Source organism: Myripristis murdjan, chromosome 19, assembly GCF_902150065.1.
Source record: "Myripristis murdjan chromosome 19, fMyrMur1.1, whole genome shotgun sequence".
Taxonomy (NCBI): domain Eukaryota; kingdom Metazoa; phylum Chordata; class Actinopteri; order Holocentriformes; family Holocentridae; genus Myripristis; species Myripristis murdjan.
In genome coordinates, this window is record NC_043998.1 from 8,339,643 (window position 1) to 8,356,411 (window position 16,769).

Genomic DNA, 16,769 nt, shown 5'->3' on the forward strand with positions numbered 1-16,769 from the left:
AAGGATTCTGTTTCCCTTCAGAGAAAGAACAATTTGGGCGGCTCTTTTTCATGAGGATTAACTGATAATGCATTAACGCATGAGAAGAAAATGTGACTGAGCGATTATTTTTAATATTCTGTTGCCTCCTCAAGTTCATTCTTGGAAAAAAAAAAAAAAAAAGAAGAAGTCTAATTGTCAGCTGGAGGGAGCCGCGTGATTGGTCGTGGAGTGCAGTGATGTCACAGCGATCCTGGTGCCCCGGTGCTGCAGCTCGCGCAGGAGAAGCGGAGAGAGAGGCTCCAGATGGAGTTGGCGCGCGAGTGGAACAGCACCGGGGCACGTGCGAGCGCGACAAGGGAGGAACGGCAGCCTCGCGCACTCGCTGCCTGGATGAACTCGACCCGCTTGCACTCTCAGCGCAGCCCATCATGGGGGATGGTGGCTCGCCGCCGCCGGTGAACTTCCAGAATGGGACGGGGGGCACGGAGAGCGGCGCGGCGGACGCACCGGACGCTGCTGCGGGCGCGTCCGAGGAGTGGATGGCGGGGATGAGCTTGGTGATGGGGTTCATCGTCCTGACCATCGTGTTCGGGAATATCCTGGTCATCGTGGCCATAGCCAGGAACCAGAGGCTGCAGACGCTCACCAACGTGTTCATCGTGTCTCTGGCGAGCGCGGACCTCATCATGGGGCTGCTCGTGGTGCCATTTGGCGCAGCGCTCGAGGTCCGCGGCTCGTGGCTCTACGGCTCCTTCTTCTGCGAGTTCTGGATCTCCGTGGACGTCCTCTGCGTCACCGCCAGCATCGAGACACTGTGCGTTATCGCCATAGACAGGTACGTGGCCATCACCTCGCCTTTCCGGTACCAAAGCTTGTTAACCAAAGCCCGGGCCAAGGCGGTGGTGTGCGTGGTGTGGGCCATCTCTGCCCTGGTCTCCTTCTTGCCCATCCTGATGCACTGGTCCCGGGACAGCGTGGACACAGCCTGCTACGAGGACCCCGAATGCTGCGACTTCGTCACCAACAGGGCATATGCCATTTCATCATCTATTATATCTTTTTACATTCCTCTGCTGGTCATGATATTTGTCTACGCTCGGGTGTACAGGGAAGCGAAAAAGCAGCTAAGGAAGATAGACAAATGCGAGGGCAGGTTTCATAACAACCTGAACGGCGTGACCTCCAAGTTCAAAATGAACAAGAAGAGGCCGTCTAAGATCCTGGCGCTCAGGGAGCAGAAGGCGCTCAAGACGCTGGGCATCATCATGGGGACGTTCACGCTGTGCTGGCTGCCCTTCTTTATAGTCAACGTGGTGCGGGTGTTTTGCGCCGAGGTGGTGGACAAGGAGCTTTTCGTCTTCTTAAACTGGCTGGGCTACGTCAACTCGGCCTTTAATCCCATCATTTACTGCCGGAGCCCGGACTTCAGGAAGGCGTTCAAGAGGCTGCTGTGCTGCCCGCGGCAAGCCGACCGCAGGCTGCACATCAGCTCGTGCGACCTGTCCCGGTGCTCCGGGGGCTTCGTCTCCGCTCTGGAGCCCGGCACCGGCATGTGGCCAAACTGTGCCGAGCTGGACAACAGTGACAGCAGCATGGATGGTATTGCAAAACTGTCTCATTCTGAATCACAATTGTAAGAAAAAGAAAGGAAAAAAAAAACAACAACTTTTTTTTATATCCCGGGGCGGGTCTGGAAGAGCTGAATAAAGGGCGTTGACTTTTTGAGCATCGAGAAAAACACCTGCTTCGACGAATCGGGTGGAGAATAGCAAGGTATGGACATTTAATTGCCATACCTTTTTTCAATACACCCCAATGAAGGTGAAAAATTAAGAAAAACTTCCCAGATAGTTTTTTTTTCCCTTTTTCGGAAGCCATATCTTTAAACACATCAGGATCAATGAGCTGCATGAGCTGCTGCAGGATGCTTTTGTGTATCCCAATAATATATCTTCTCCTCTTGACCCCAGGAATTTATTCCACATTAATGGGTATTTTGGTGGCAAATGAAACTACATGCAGGAACTCGGCCACAAAGTAGGTTTCAGTGATTTGCCCCATGTCCTGAAGTGCATATAGTCTAAATGGCATGCCCAGTGCAGCCACTTTGGACGGCCCTGTATCACTTTATTCATGTCTGGTTTGTTTCTTAGCCACTGGCTGCAACAGACAGTGCAAAATGCAGCTCAGTAGTGTCGTGATAGCAGTGGAGGTAACCTTCAATTTGCCCTAAAGGCCACTAATAGGAGTCACAGTTTCCTCCACGTCAAGAGACATGATAGCCACCCATGACGCCCCAAATGCTCAGGCATAATCTACTGTAAAATTAAAATATAACATTAGGAGTTATTTTAAAGTGTAAGAGTATTGGTCACTGGCAAGGCATTTGTTGGAATGACTCTTTTCTGATTGTATTCTTGTGGTGTTCACTGTGTTTTTACCATATAGCCAATGGCAAGTGCAAATTGTACTGAAGGGTATTTGTTTATATTAAACATTTATGTAAAATAGACATGTATTTATTCTGCGCTTTTTTACAACAAAGTAAGTTATGGGCACAGGTGAATGTGGCGGGTTCAGCAGGGCGTTTTCCCACGCCCTTTGTACATAATAATTGTTCTTTTAGTACAGAGGTGAGGAATTTGGATAAACTCACAGTCTGTATGTCTGCCTCTCTCTCTCTCCCATTCAAGCTTACATGCTATTGTAAGGTGGTGTGTTGACTCCTGTGAAATAAAAGAAAGTTTCATCGTTAATTTCCTGTTGGATTTTTATTTGGTACTTTCTTGTGAAATGTAATTTGGCCTTAATTAACTTGTGAATGCAGCTGGTTTGATATAATCTTCCCTCCCTTAAAAGAACACAAGAAAATAAATGAGTTTATCATGTGAATGTTCCAGCTGGAGACTTCAAAAAGCCCGAGGAGAAATATGTCATTGGTCATGTCATTTATTTATTTTGTTTTTGAACAATGGCAGCAACCAGACACACCAAGTTGTGGTTCATATGCCCCATTTGATTTACAATTAATTTACAGTGAGGAGAAATAAATATGCAGTGCAGACGGAAACTCTTTAAGCAGAGCTGTGTCTTTAAAGGGGAACACCAGGTTTTGGCTGTTTGTACAAAAGTTGCAACTTTTACATCTTACATAACACAGGTGTGCTGTCTAAGCTGTCTAAGGAGAAACCACCCAATACCTGATTTGCCCCTAGCCTTGAGAAAGAAATCAGACATGCGATCAAAAAACAATCAAACAAACAAAAACTTCCAGTATTGGTAAAACAACGAGATTGATATTGCACATATTTAGTTTCAGCTACTATGTCACTGTATTATATTCACTCACCATATAATTTTCAGAAAAGTCACCAATCTAAAACACTGATGCATCAGCTTCTAGGTTGAAAAGAAGTGTCTGAGTTTATGATCAATAAGTGTGTGAAAAGTTTTTTTTTCTCTATAAAAAAAAATGTTATTTTCGCATTCAAACCAACTGCTAGCTCTAGTTTATGTTTCTTGTTTTGATTATTTAATTTACAAGTTTCCTGTGATTGTGTTTTGTGCAGTCTAGGGCTATTTTCTAGCTTAAATGATTTAGGAATTGTAAAATAAAATGCATGCATGATAAAAGAGTTTGTACTTAAACGTTTAAGTCAGAGGAGGTATTAATCGTTTAAACCCCATGTATTGTGTGGTTGATATCAGCATTAATGTATCAGCATCCCAAGCAGATTCAATTAGGCCCAAATGCTATTGGGCCTAATTAGATGAGAGCTCACTCACGAGGTTGATCTGCTTGTTCAACAGGCTTTGGTCTTTGCATTTTCCATGTCCTGCCTTACTCTGAAAGTCCGTGTGAAAAGTTTTAACACTATCATGTAAACACCATGACAGCTGGTGTTATCAAGGGCCTCTTAAAGGAGAGATTTTCTGTTCTTTCTGTCCTCATCTGGGGAATATTAATTACCCCTTAAGCTGGACGTCTTTAAAATGCATTAGCGCGTCGTGTTCTGCTAATGATGCTCTCCCGACAGGCCTTGGCGGTGGAAAAAATAAAAAATAACTGAATGGAATCGTGCTCAGCTGTTTTAGCTAATGAACGCTGTTTAAATATGATTGGCTGAGCTCATGTATGTGAAGGCAGCTCAGCTTTTTAAAAAACAACAGTGCGGCCAACATCATCGACAGGGCCCTGGCAGACACCCACTTCATTATTAAGAATTATTTGCTTGGCAGGAAATTTGTGTCTGGGCAGATTAACAGTGGGCTCACAGATGGAGAAGCTAATCAGCAGGATGAAGAACAATTATTTCGACTTGCATGTGTATCAGTAGACGTTTTGGCTGCCCAAAGTCAGGAGAAATGATTTGATATCCGGAGAGAGGACTAGCTAATGATGTCTAATGGCTGCTTACTTGTTTCCAGCACCGAGGTCCCTCACTGTTTCCCCTGACTGGAGTACCTGGCAATCTGCTGTGTGCATGAGTAACCCCAGCTTTAACTGTTGATAGCTCAAGAGATTTGTCAAAGGATGCACCCACAATCAATGATTTCCATGTACTTAAAGGTTTACTGCCGCTGTAATGAATTTGATCCGGTTCTGTAAACTGGCTTCAGCGTTTAAAGACCCATTTGGTATTTAAAGTATTGCATCCCCAGCTAAATATACTGTAAATGAACAAGTAAGTAAATAATAACAGTAAAAACAGCAATACATAGATAGAATATACACCCATAACACAGGTGCATTGTTTATTGCTTGCAACAGCTAAAATGTTGATTTGATTCAATTTGATCTTTGCAAATTATATATTCAAAACCATCAGCTGCCACAGAACACAGTGGTTCTCACATGTTTGTTTCTGTGGCCTTTCAAATAGAATTTGCAAAGCACCAGGCCAGCTTGTTTATCGGTTATTTTGGTCACGGCAGGCTATGCAAATACATACACAAAATATAAAAAACCTGATTCGCTGTTGAAAGCTGATCGTCCTCTAGAAGTTCATCAAAGGGGCAGTTTTCCGCCCCTTTGCCTGCTTGCTGTCATCACATTGGCTGAGGCTCGTTTGATTGCTCAGCTCTACAGAAAACACACTAATTGTGCAAGCTGGCGTGCACACAGACATACAGGGGGCGGACGAAACAACAGAAACACAAATGCACTTTAATTTTGAGCTCATTAAAATCCAACAGTCACAAAATGGCAGCAACACAGGTGAGTCACATCGGGCTTTATGCTGAAATTCAGCGCGTGTCATCTTTATAGTGTTTGCATGTGCACGTTTTCAAAGCAACATGATGTAACTAGGAGAGTTCAAACAAGCCAGATAGCCAGTGCCTGGATTGCAGTGGCATTGGTCACCTAAGCTGTAAAATGAGTCTCGAAAAATCAGGACAAGGATCAGACACTTAGCAGATCATTGCTAAACACCGCAGAACGACAGCCACAAAGTTACCACGGAATTTGACACTTCTGTGACAAAGCCGGCAAGAACTGCATGATGGGAGCCTCGCGACAATACAATTTATGTCCCGTTGGCCATTCGCTGCTTGCAAGGCCAATGCACAAGGATTCATAACCTGATGAGCATAAAACCTGAGAAATGCAAAAAATAATAACACCCGAGGAGTCATTTTTTCATCATTTGTCTCACATGCATGTGGCTGTATGTTAGAGGTCTCCAACCCACAATGCCTGCTGCCATCTGTTAAACATAGTAGCTGTGTGTCTGTGCATCTATCTCATGGGAGTTATTAGGTTGTATAACCACCAAAGAACATGAGGCCATTTTGCAGGACCACGTGCCCCCTATCGTGCAAACACTGTTCCCGCACGATGCTCCCATATTCCAAGATGATACTGCCGGCATGCACGCTGCTGAAGAAATTCATGGGTGGTGTCATAAACTCCGGGGTGAAATCAAACACAATCACAAGTCCTAAAGACCACAATATTTACTGGGTGTGCTGAAGTGCAGAGGGCAAAAGAGATTTCTGCATTGTTCGTCTCTGAGGGCTTTTTGTGCTGAAGAAAAGGGCGAAAATCCCAGTTTGAGATAAAGGTCGCCGTAATCCATCTGTGGTAGGGAAAGCTCCCGGAGTAAGTTGACTCCAGCCCGAGCCAATTTCCTTATCAAGGCCACAATATGTAAAGGACCATTCTGTTAAGCCAACTGGATTTACCTCTGTTTACTTGCCTGTTTACTTGATTTTTGGAAGTAGTCCTTTTTTTTCCCATTTCAGTGAGCAGAAGGCCTTCTTGTTGGGAGGCTGGGCGCTCATGGTGAGGTCCCCCACACTTGTTCTTTTGTGAGTAAGAGCACCGGGACACAAATGTAGATTGCACCGTTTGTTAGAGGTGAGGATTGTCGTGTGTCGCAGTGCTCCTCAACGTCGTCCGCCTCTCCACTTGTGGCCTCAGCTCCGTCTTAGTTTTGTTTTGTGCTGGACTGACTTTTTATGTATTTTAGAGAAGGATAGTTTTAGTACTATTAAGGCCCTTTTAGTGTAATTTTAATAAAGTGATAATTTTATCCCCTATATTGTTTTTTTATGTAGTTTTCCTTTGGCTAGAATCCATTTTTCTTTCAACAGTTCCAGTCCCTGCTCTTTGGAATTATTTATTTCAATCAAATCATGGGTTAATCTGAAAACACGTCTCTGTCCTTTTACAGTAACAAGTCTGTGTGTCTTGTTAATTCACCAAAATATTAAATGTTATAGTAGTTTCATTTCCTGGGGTGCTATTCCCTAGGTGGCGTTGTCGGTCCCTTATTCCCCAAATCCCCCCGTATTGCCCTCGCCTCACTTATTTGGTCGCTGATATTTCTAAATTCCCCCCCAAATCTCCATAAGATTGGTTAAATAAGTAGCGTTTAAATAAAATAGTCATATACTTCAACCTATGATGAAGCATGCATTTCCATTTTATTCCGCTTAGTAATCCTAAATCCAAATACAAAATTACATCAATCCTCAATAGTGAATCTATAAATGTGATCTGGAAAAAACTCCTACATATTCATTGTATTTGGCAAACTAAGTTTTCCGATTTGAATTATTTTCTTTTTTAGTGAGCAGGTCAATAATGTATGGTCTCCACATATTTTGTTGCTCCTTGTACTTGGATTCAAATCAGGTTTTCTGCTCGTTAAAACTGAGTTATCAAATGTACACTGTATATTCCATTAATAAAACATTAAAAGATGCTCTAGAGGACACTCGCCCTTGGGATTTAACTTTCTGAGCCTCCCTTTCACAAAGTCTCTCAACGACGTGGCGCTAAAACACCAGGTGTAGGGTTTCATTCAGTCGCTGCAGAGAGAAAATGGATTGGATGGCCTCGCCACAAGAGCAAAGAATATTGTCTATGCCAACCACCTCCTACTGCCATCTGTACCTGCCCGATGACCAAGCAAACATCATTACATCAGCTTCATGATCAGAAGGCATTAAAAATAAGTGCATCTTGCAATACACACATCGCATGATGCATTTCCTGATTTCATTTACTTGTTGACAACTTTTAAGATTGGATAATAGCTGGTCACTATGTCCAAAGATATATTCATAAACAAATTAAACAATGGTCAATGGGATAATCAAATCAATAATCAAAGGGATATAAATGCCATTATTAATAGGGAATTACATGCATCTGCAACGACAGCTGACAGAGGCCTGTAAGTTTTTTGCAAGAGATCATTAATCTTGATAATTAGAGCAAAGATTCAACACCAAGGTTAGCCTCAGGTGAGTGAGGTAATGTTCCAAACCAGAGTGTACAAACATAAATAAATAAATAAAAATCTCAGCACCTGGTGAAGTAATGGCTGAGTTATTGGTATTGATCTGTAATCCACCTGAACCCCCTCAGACGCTATATGATGGTCATTGTGCACTATGGGACAGAACACATCACAGTGGAGTCTCTTTTATTTCCTTTAAGTCCTCACCAACTTCCATTTATTAGCTGGTTAACATTGGGTTAATAGTAAATCAATAGGCATCATTTTATTAAATGTATGGAGCATACCAATCCGAAACCCAGTGACTGACTGAGAGGACATTTCGGGGGATATATGTGGCTGGACAGGAACATTTCACATGTAACATAATTAATGATGTTAGCATTAACATACAAAATTACATGTGGGAAGGGAGAGATTTAGTTTCCATTCCATTTAGGGGAACAGGGTCAGGGTATAGGTATAGGTAACTCTACATATGGATACCACAGGCTGTGGTGGAGACCTCTGTGAGATGGTGAGCCCAATGCAAAGCACCTATTTATATAAATATATTCACTGATGAAGGCACTTAGCCCCATAAGATAAAATTCTCCAGTAATTTTTCTACTCTATTGCCTGCTGAGAATGATGAGGTTCAGTGCGAGAAGCAGGTGCTACACTACTTGTGTCCATCTGTTTTGGATTCCCATGTGAACTTGGCACATAGTGGTCTCCATCTGTTGTGCCTTGGCTTGCTCCGACTGTGGCTCACCTAAAGATAAAAACCAACGCAGCCTGTAATGTGCAGCATTTGTGTTTACCTATCATTTAGCATGAATGAGTGCAGATGAAAAAGCGAATACATGCAACAGTAACTGGCAAACACATGCATGACTGCCGTTTACCTCCTATTACACGTACAGTACTAGCAGGGAGGCTGTAGTTGCACAGGATAATAATACGTGTAAATACTGAATTAAAATCAGATTTGCCTTTAAGAGATAAACACATGAGACACAAAATGAACTGGTTGTGGATCTTAGTGTAACGCCTTGAGGGACAAACCCCCTCTTGCAGTCTGAGAATATGCCAGTGGATGAATCCGTGGCTATTGCAAGGCAAGTCGAAGGCGCTCTTGGAATGCTCTACTTTGCTGGCTGATACGACAGCTTCGCATGTCCAGCCAACAATCATTTTCATACAGCCACTCCAAATGGCTTCTAGTGTACAGACCGGCCCCTTGTGGGTCCAACTTACACCCATCAAGGTCTCCTAACTGCCCACATGTACAAAAAAAACTGCTCAAAGCTTAACCCGCCTTGACAAATTGTGTTGATCAGCACCTCCCTGCAAGGACGGCACTTAAATTAAAATCCACTGAGAGCGCTATATTCTCAATCACTGTCAGCAAACCTACAGTAGCAACATACAGCTGGATGAGGTTCCACTGTTCCAGCCTCTCGATCTGAACACCAAATAATCCCCCCAAAGGCGTAAGACAAATTATATGAGTAGATCTTTTAATTCCTCACCTTCAAGTGTGTTAATCAGTTTTACTTTATTTGTCGGGCTTCTATTGTTAATGACTGACCCCCCGCCCCTCCCCCCACAATCCTTTTCACAGCTTGCCATGGTTCCAACAATGACATTTTTGGCACAGTCCTAACGTGCCAAAAGCTTACCCTCATTTTTGTTCCACATTGCGACGAGGGGGTCCAATCTCCTGGGCCCTGATCTTTTTGTTGTTGTTATTCTTGGATCCCTGAAATCTGGCACCTCACCGGCTGAAAGTCTTCATGAGGTCCCTTTTGATGGCTTGAGGTTTATTTCACAGGATGCAAGTGGACGGACCTCCTTCCATATCACCTGTATGCATCAGGAGAGATAGTGCTCTTCAGTGGATGTCATAGAGCTCTTAAAGGCATACGTCAATGTTGCGGGCAAAATGTCCTTTTTCGGCCTTACCCAGATGGAGATAAGATGTTCGATACCATTCTCACCTCTGTATGTCCAGTATTTCTGTTCCTATAGGTAGCACTTCATGTTAGATAAGTCAGAAAAAAAGGGTATTTTGCCCAAAACACTGGAATAGACCTTTAAAGGACACTGTAGCCAAAGAAGTGCCCTTGCTGTAAAGGTAGGTATAACTGACCCTGTTAATGTATGAATGAATGTCTAACATGGACTCCACCAAGAAGACGACAAGCATGTTCTGTGTGGACAGGTGCTAATTCATCACAGTAAGATCCCGTCTCCCCTGTGAAGAAGTCCTGCACACTATTCTCAAAGCTTGAGTTATCTTCAGCGAGATATGTCAGCCTTTGTTATATATGGCAGCGTTTTCAGGTACAAATGTATGCTATGCGGCCTTTGTGGAAACCAAAGCCCCTGTGAGAGCTGCTGCTTTCGAAAACTCATGTTAACAATTCCCGCCGGAATCCCAGGAGGCTTTCGAGATAACGTCTCAGCTCATGTGGTGGATATGTGCACCCATGAAGAGCAGCTCCACAATATTCTAAACCTCTAGGGGGTTGCCGCTGTCGAAGCTTCCCGCTGCTCACTTTGCTTTGTCTGCTTGTCCTGAAGTGTGTGCACTACATTTTTGCTATTTGATTTGCCTAATTTAATTCGATAATATGCCCACTTGGTCGGAAACTATTGCATTCATGCCTGGCCAGAACGGAGCCCCCTCCCTCTGTGGTCCCTTTTCCCCATTCTCTGGGATTTTCAGAGGAGTTTTTTCTTGCCTGCTATGAGGGTTCAAGTCAGGGGATATCATCCTTTTTTTTGTTTGTTGTTAACTGTGGGCCTGCAAAGCCCTTTGAGACTGTAAAGAGTGATTTGTGCTGGCATGGACGCTGACTGTGGTTTCCACCCTGGAAGCCAAGATAGTTGTGTCCCTCCGTTAAAACATCACTGTCGTCCACCAGGTCCCTGAACACACCTCTGCTTCTCAAGTGATCTTGTTCCTCGACGCTGTATTGCCAGCACCTCAGGTTCCTGCCCCGGTGCTCACAGAGCACAAAACTTCTCGAGTCGCTTTTCAGGATGAAAGAACCATGAAATTGGACTCCAGAAACCCTCCTCACACTCAAGGCCCAGTTCTCCCTCTTTGTTCTTGGCAGCCCAGCCGCTGTAACTTTTGATGCATCGACCGAGGCACTCGGAACAGCACAGAACAGAGTAGCGGCCACCTGCATTTGTCATTTCTCTAGTATGGGTTACGCCACTGTCACCGCACAACACTGGCCCTTAGGTGGAGAGGGCCGAGCAGGAAGCAAAAAGAAATGCGTCCTCTCGAAGCTCATCTCGCAGCCTGATGTGAGGCATCTGCTTGGGTCCAAGTGGGAGCATGGCACAGACTCAAACTGCTACTGAGAGATTTTATGGGGAAAAAAAAAAATTATTTCTCTAATAATACAATGGGCCAGATGGATGCATGAATATTCATGGAAAGTGTTTGTATTTCTGTGCACAGTGAATGAGACCAACTAAACACACTAGTTCAAAAGAGACTGACCAGTGGTGACTGCCAGCGACTGAAGCAGCATTATGTAACACTGAAATTAAATGTAAATAAGTAGAATGCAATGATGCTCAGTTGGCAAATTGGAAATCCCCAGCCTTCCTTGGACACATGAAACATGACATCTTTCTTTTTTTTTATGACTGACACTTGTCTGACTTGTTTGTCTCCAGCACAAAACATATTTAGAACAGCATGGCAGCACTGAGGTTTTATACAGGATTGTGTTGCTGTGGTTTTGGTAACTGACCACTTCATGGTGTGTATGTTTATGTGACCAAATGGATACACAAATACTCCTAAAACGGAAAATTGTGATGTTTCTCTGCCTAGATGAGACCAACAATAGCCACAACACAGACTGATAAGTGCTTGAAGTAGAATTGCATAATTGAAATTAAATGAAAATATGTCCAGTGTAAGGATACTGATTATTAGATGCATTCATATTCAAATATCTTTACCGCACAACCGAAGGTGTGCCTGTGTTTTGATGGACTGTGGAAAACAGAAATAGTCTGATAAGGAGAGAGAGTTTATGTTATCTCTACACCCCAAGTGCTATTGTCATGGTTGCTGTGTCAGAGGGGCACGGGCAGCGCTTTATGAATTCAAGGGTGGTCATCTACGCTGATAGGAGAACATGTTATCAGTGAGCTAACAATAGCCTGCCTGTAACCATGGGCCTGGATAAGATCCTTGAAGCTGCCATGTCCCAGTGCTGGCAGTGCGCAGAGAAAAATGGGAAAATTTACCTGGGTGAGCAGAATATCAGAGAAAACAAATCTGCCTTCCTACAGATGAACCGGTGAGATTCAGCTTGCTGCTCAAAAAGATGTTACTTCAGGGGAAAATGCAGATGACTGGAATGAAATCAAGATATCTCGTTGAGTTTGGCTTTTTGTTTGGAATTATGATGCATAAAGCACTTTGTTAATGTGTTTTGAAAAGTGCTGTACAAATACAGTGTATTATTATCATTCTTAATAATTATGATGCCACAGTTCACATGCTCTGGCTAGTAACTGCAATGTTACTACTGAGGTGTGAAGATTTATAAGCCAACTGAGGAAATGGTGACAAACTGCATTTTCTGCACAACGGTCCTCTGGGATATGGGAATCGTACAGCATGACCAATTCAGGTATCACCCCAATGTCAAGGTGCACTGTTGACTGCATCCAAAATACAGGATTCCTATCACAATGTGAGCTTGGCCACTTCTAAAACAAAAACAACAACAAAAAAAAAAAAAAACGTTGCCTCCAATTTTCATGTTTTAGTTTAATTTGCTGGCCGAGAGGAGATTGTGTCTGCACTCAGCAGCTCCTAGGGGTGAATGGGTGGAAGTATAGCCCCTCTTCCCTCTGCTCTGAGTAAACTCGCTTGGCTAAAAACAAGAATGTCATCCCCATGTAACCCAGTAAAATACAAGGTTACTGTAATTGAATAACAGGCTGCTGAGCCACTGGTCAAAGAAAATTTACAGTTAACAGCTGTTTTGGTTCAGACAGTTTCTGAAATATTCCTACAAAGCGGGCGTTAAATCATCTCCAAGTGCCTGCGAGTTGAGTGACAGCGCCGCAATAACACATTCATGACCCCCTGCAGTGCTGACACACACTTTTTGAAGTGGGACTTTATGTTCTTACAGCTATATCCCAAAGGATGTCTCTTGCAGAATGGCTTCATTTTACCTGGGTTAGGCCCCATTCCACAGAGATGAAATAAAACAGAAATGAGAACCACACAGAGATTTCAAAAGTGTACATGGTAAGGCAGCGTGTGAGAGAAAATCACTACGGAACAAAAACTAAGAGGCACCTCTCCTTTTATTCCCTGGAAACACCATATATACAAACGCAATCCAGAATCAGCATTTTAAAAACATCTGGTCATTTTACAGAATGTTTTATCTACAAATGTATAATATGATCACAGTTTGAATATTCCACAAAACAGAGCAGGAAGGATCATTGCACAGCAGGAAAGACGAAAATCAACAGAAAACACATACATCTCATTTAATGTTACAGTTTCACGCTCAAACACACCGAACGATTCTTCATGTTTATACACGGTGAAAAATAAGGCTCTATCATCTTCATCCACACGACGCTGCAGCATGGCTTCTTTTCAAAGACTGTGGGAACGTCAAAAGGCTTGCATCACTGCAAATTCTTATTTTCACTGGTGACACCAAATGAAAGGTAACTGAACAGCCTGCCTCATGACACAACTGATCATCAAGACCCATGCAAGTTGTTGCATAGGTGCTGTTTTGCTTCTGCCCTGGCAACATTATAAAAAAAAAAAAAAAAAAAAAAAAAAAAAAAACCTTTCTGTTTAAACACCTGCTCCTGCAAACTGGTACACTTTCACCTATCAAGTAGCAAGTAGCCCATAAATGTTTCTAAGTGCTTTTAGTCGGCTTCATTCATTATGATTGCAATCATCCAGGTTATCTGTGATCAGCCTCTCTTAATAGTCATTGTTACACAATTAAGATGGTAAGTTGGATGTCTGTACTTTTCTATGTGTTCCACACTGCAGTTGAGAGAGAGAGAGAGAGAGAGAGAGAGAGAGAGAGAGAGAGAGGTGTTTCAGACACTGAGCACTCACTGCAGTGTGGTTTAGGCTCAGAGGACTGAATGACCTCAATCCTAAAAGCTTTCATCTTTATTCACGTAGTGCCACTTCAACATGGCCTTGGGGTGTACAGGAAAGGCATCAGCCTGCAACCATTCATGACCCATAAAAGCCCGTCTCTGATTGGGAAAAAGGGAAAAACAGGGAAGCCTGTCCTGCGTGACGGCAATCAGGTTACATCATGATCAAACAAACTTTTCTTTTTTTGAGCAAACTTGTCGCTTGCTCTTTACCCTACATCCTCATAATATTGTGTTCGCTGCTTGAGAGCCGTGAGGTGCTGAGCTACAGATATGTGTTTGTGTTTGTGTGGCTGCTGGAGTCTAAACGCAAATGGTGTTTACCCATCTTAGGGTCAGCCTGGTGAACCCTGAGCCCTCGCAGCTAGAGCATGTAGCTGACAAGGTGCAAACATACAAGCTTGAGCAGTTCAAAAAGGCATGCATGCAGCGAGACACACACACACACACACACACACACACACGACATACACCACACGCATCAGTTGGACACTTCTAAATATGTCAAGCACATGCACAGGTGCATGTTGTACATCAGCGAGCATAAAAAGACATGTTCAGTCACATTCAAAGTATATTGGCGCACTAACACATTCAGAACAAGGAGAGTCAGGAAAACAAAAATTAATGACAGCAATAGCATTGCACTTTTCCCCTGGCTATATTTCTACAGGCTCCTCCTCCTGTGGCTCTCCAAGCTGCAGCTACTGAGCCAGGAAACATGGGCCCATTGTCCCTCTGATTCTTTTACACTAGATTTACTTCAGCTAGAGTGTAAGGGACTCATTGACACTAAAAAAGAAATAAGGAGTGCGAGACAAATACCTTGACATTTATAGATGCAGTTAGTATTTTGTGTTCACCAGATATTTTGTGTCACATTGTACACAATGTGCAGAGAAAGCCAACAAAGTTCACAGCTCTCCATGCCCATTGTTTAAAATGAGGAATGCCAATAATGCTAACAAGCCACTTTTAGTTCACCAGAAACACAAACATTTTGAGAGGTTCAGATTTCATTTCATTTGGTGCTAGTAACGTGGCTGCAACAAGCACAAAAATGGCCATCCAAACTGTCAAGGTATTCACTGAAAGGTTACTCTAAAATAACAGAAAAGGCCAAACTTCTAAAAGAAAGATTTCTGAAGTGAGCAGACAGAAAGAAAGGGAGAAAAACAAAATACATGTTAAAATAACAATTCAATTTCGAGCCAAAAAGAACAGATACAAAATAAATTAAAATCACATTCAAAATGGACCAACTAAAGACCAGCTCCATATTTAAACCTTAGTCTGATAGTAATATTTCTCACAAATTTTCTTCACGTTTATACAACTTAAGAGTAGGACGCATTGGCACATAGTGCTGTTGGCTACATTGAAAATGCACAAACTTGCAGAGCTTTTTAAAGACACAGTCAATTTACTCTCTTCAATCTAGCACCGGTGTCACACAGATGGGAGGGTCTGCTGATGCTGAGGCAACCTGCTCCCCCAGCTTGCTCTTAAGTGCTTTGCACAGGGAAAGATGGTGACAAATGTACGAGCGGCACAAAGGGTTCCCGACGAGCCAACTGAGTGTTGAGTGCAGATCTGCTTTTTTTTTTTTTTTTTTTTTTAAACTTTTGTTTTTGTAAAAGGGAGTGCTGTGTGTATGATGTACTATGGCAGTCCTTCGAAAATACATTTGGCTTATTGGCAGATGGACGAGTTGGAGGGAGGAAGAGCGAGCATGCTGAGACAACAAAAGTTGGACTTGGCATTCGAGGATTAGTGATCGTCTTAATTTACTCTGAGCTGGGCAAAGATTTTAGGTTTCTTCCATTTTTTATGTGAGGATTTCATTGGCAAAACACTGGCAAAGAGATCTGTATTTGACTATCTGCTGGGTAGAACCTACTGTACATTTACAATTATGGCATCTCCAGTCAATTAGATGAAAAGGCAGTCAGACACTTCAACTTTGAAGCAGTAGCCTGCGAGGCTGCTGGCAGGGTGCAGGGGAAATGGACACCAGCCAGAGGACCAGTGAGGATCAGTGTGTTTGGTTAGAAAAGGGTGGTGGAATAATGTGGATGGACGAGTGACAGTTCAAGTAATTAACGACACCTTCCCCCGTTGGACAGAAATTGAGTTCAAGAGGTTCTCCAGAAAGCAGCCTGACGTGCTAATGGCACTTACAACATTCACTTCGTTCCTTCACATGTTGGAGTATACTATGTGTGCATGTGTTTATCTCAAGTTCTGCGATCCAATCAAAACCGGTGGGCTGGAGACTCCACAAATAGCTCTTGGTCCTTCATGTCCTCCTTCTCGGTTGTGTCACTTCCTCCTCACTCCATCCCCGGGATCTCTTTGCTGCTTTATAAGTCTCTCTATCTCGGCTCCCAGTGTCTGGAGGTTCTCCTGTGAACAGAGAAAAGAGGGACTTGGAGTGAGCACAGTTTATTTTATTGAATTAAACTGTGGTGAAACAGGCATCACACTGAACAAATACAGTTTTCTCAATCTGTACAACGTCATTGAAAAAAAAATCCACTTTCATTCATTAAGAAAAATAAAATCAAAAGTGCAAACCACAAACCAGATGACCACCGAATTCTTCTGCATGTTAAGTTTAAAACTTGGTGAGACCTTTTTCATACTCAAATAAGCGAAAAAAACAACCATCTACATAATGCAAATAAATTGGTTATAAGAATATATTGGCGCAATTAGAGACAATCAACCTGAAGCTATATTGACTCATTCGACACAATACACCAGCAACTGGAGTTGAGCATAGTGAGCATGTTTGCTGGTGTTACCTGTGAAGCCAATTCTGGCCAACATCTTGTCAGGTGTCTCATTGCTGTTTTC

General features: G+C 43.0%; 2 protein-coding genes across 2 annotated transcripts in view; one reads left to right on the forward strand and one right to left on the reverse strand.

Moving 5' to 3' along the window:
- Window positions 1–304: 304 nt before the first annotated feature.
- adrb1 (adrenoceptor beta 1) lies at window positions 305–2,692 on the forward strand. Its single transcript, XM_030077098.1, has one exon. The coding sequence runs from the start codon at window positions 411–413 to the stop codon at window positions 1,617–1,619; it is 1,209 nt and encodes a 402-aa protein (XP_029932958.1). The 5' UTR covers window positions 305–410; the 3' UTR covers window positions 1,620–2,692.
- Window positions 2,693–14,768: 12,076 nt separating this feature from the next.
- The window catches only part of ccdc186 (coiled-coil domain-containing protein 186), a 36,830-nt gene continuing 34,829 nt past the window's right edge, over window positions 14,769–16,769 (reverse strand). Inside the window, exon 16 of the mRNA XM_030077097.1 lies at window positions 14,769–16,316. Within this exon, the coding sequence (XP_029932957.1) occupies window positions 16,233–16,316 (84 nt within the window). The 3' untranslated portion in view covers window positions 14,769–16,232. The remainder of the gene's footprint in view (window positions 16,317–16,769) is intronic.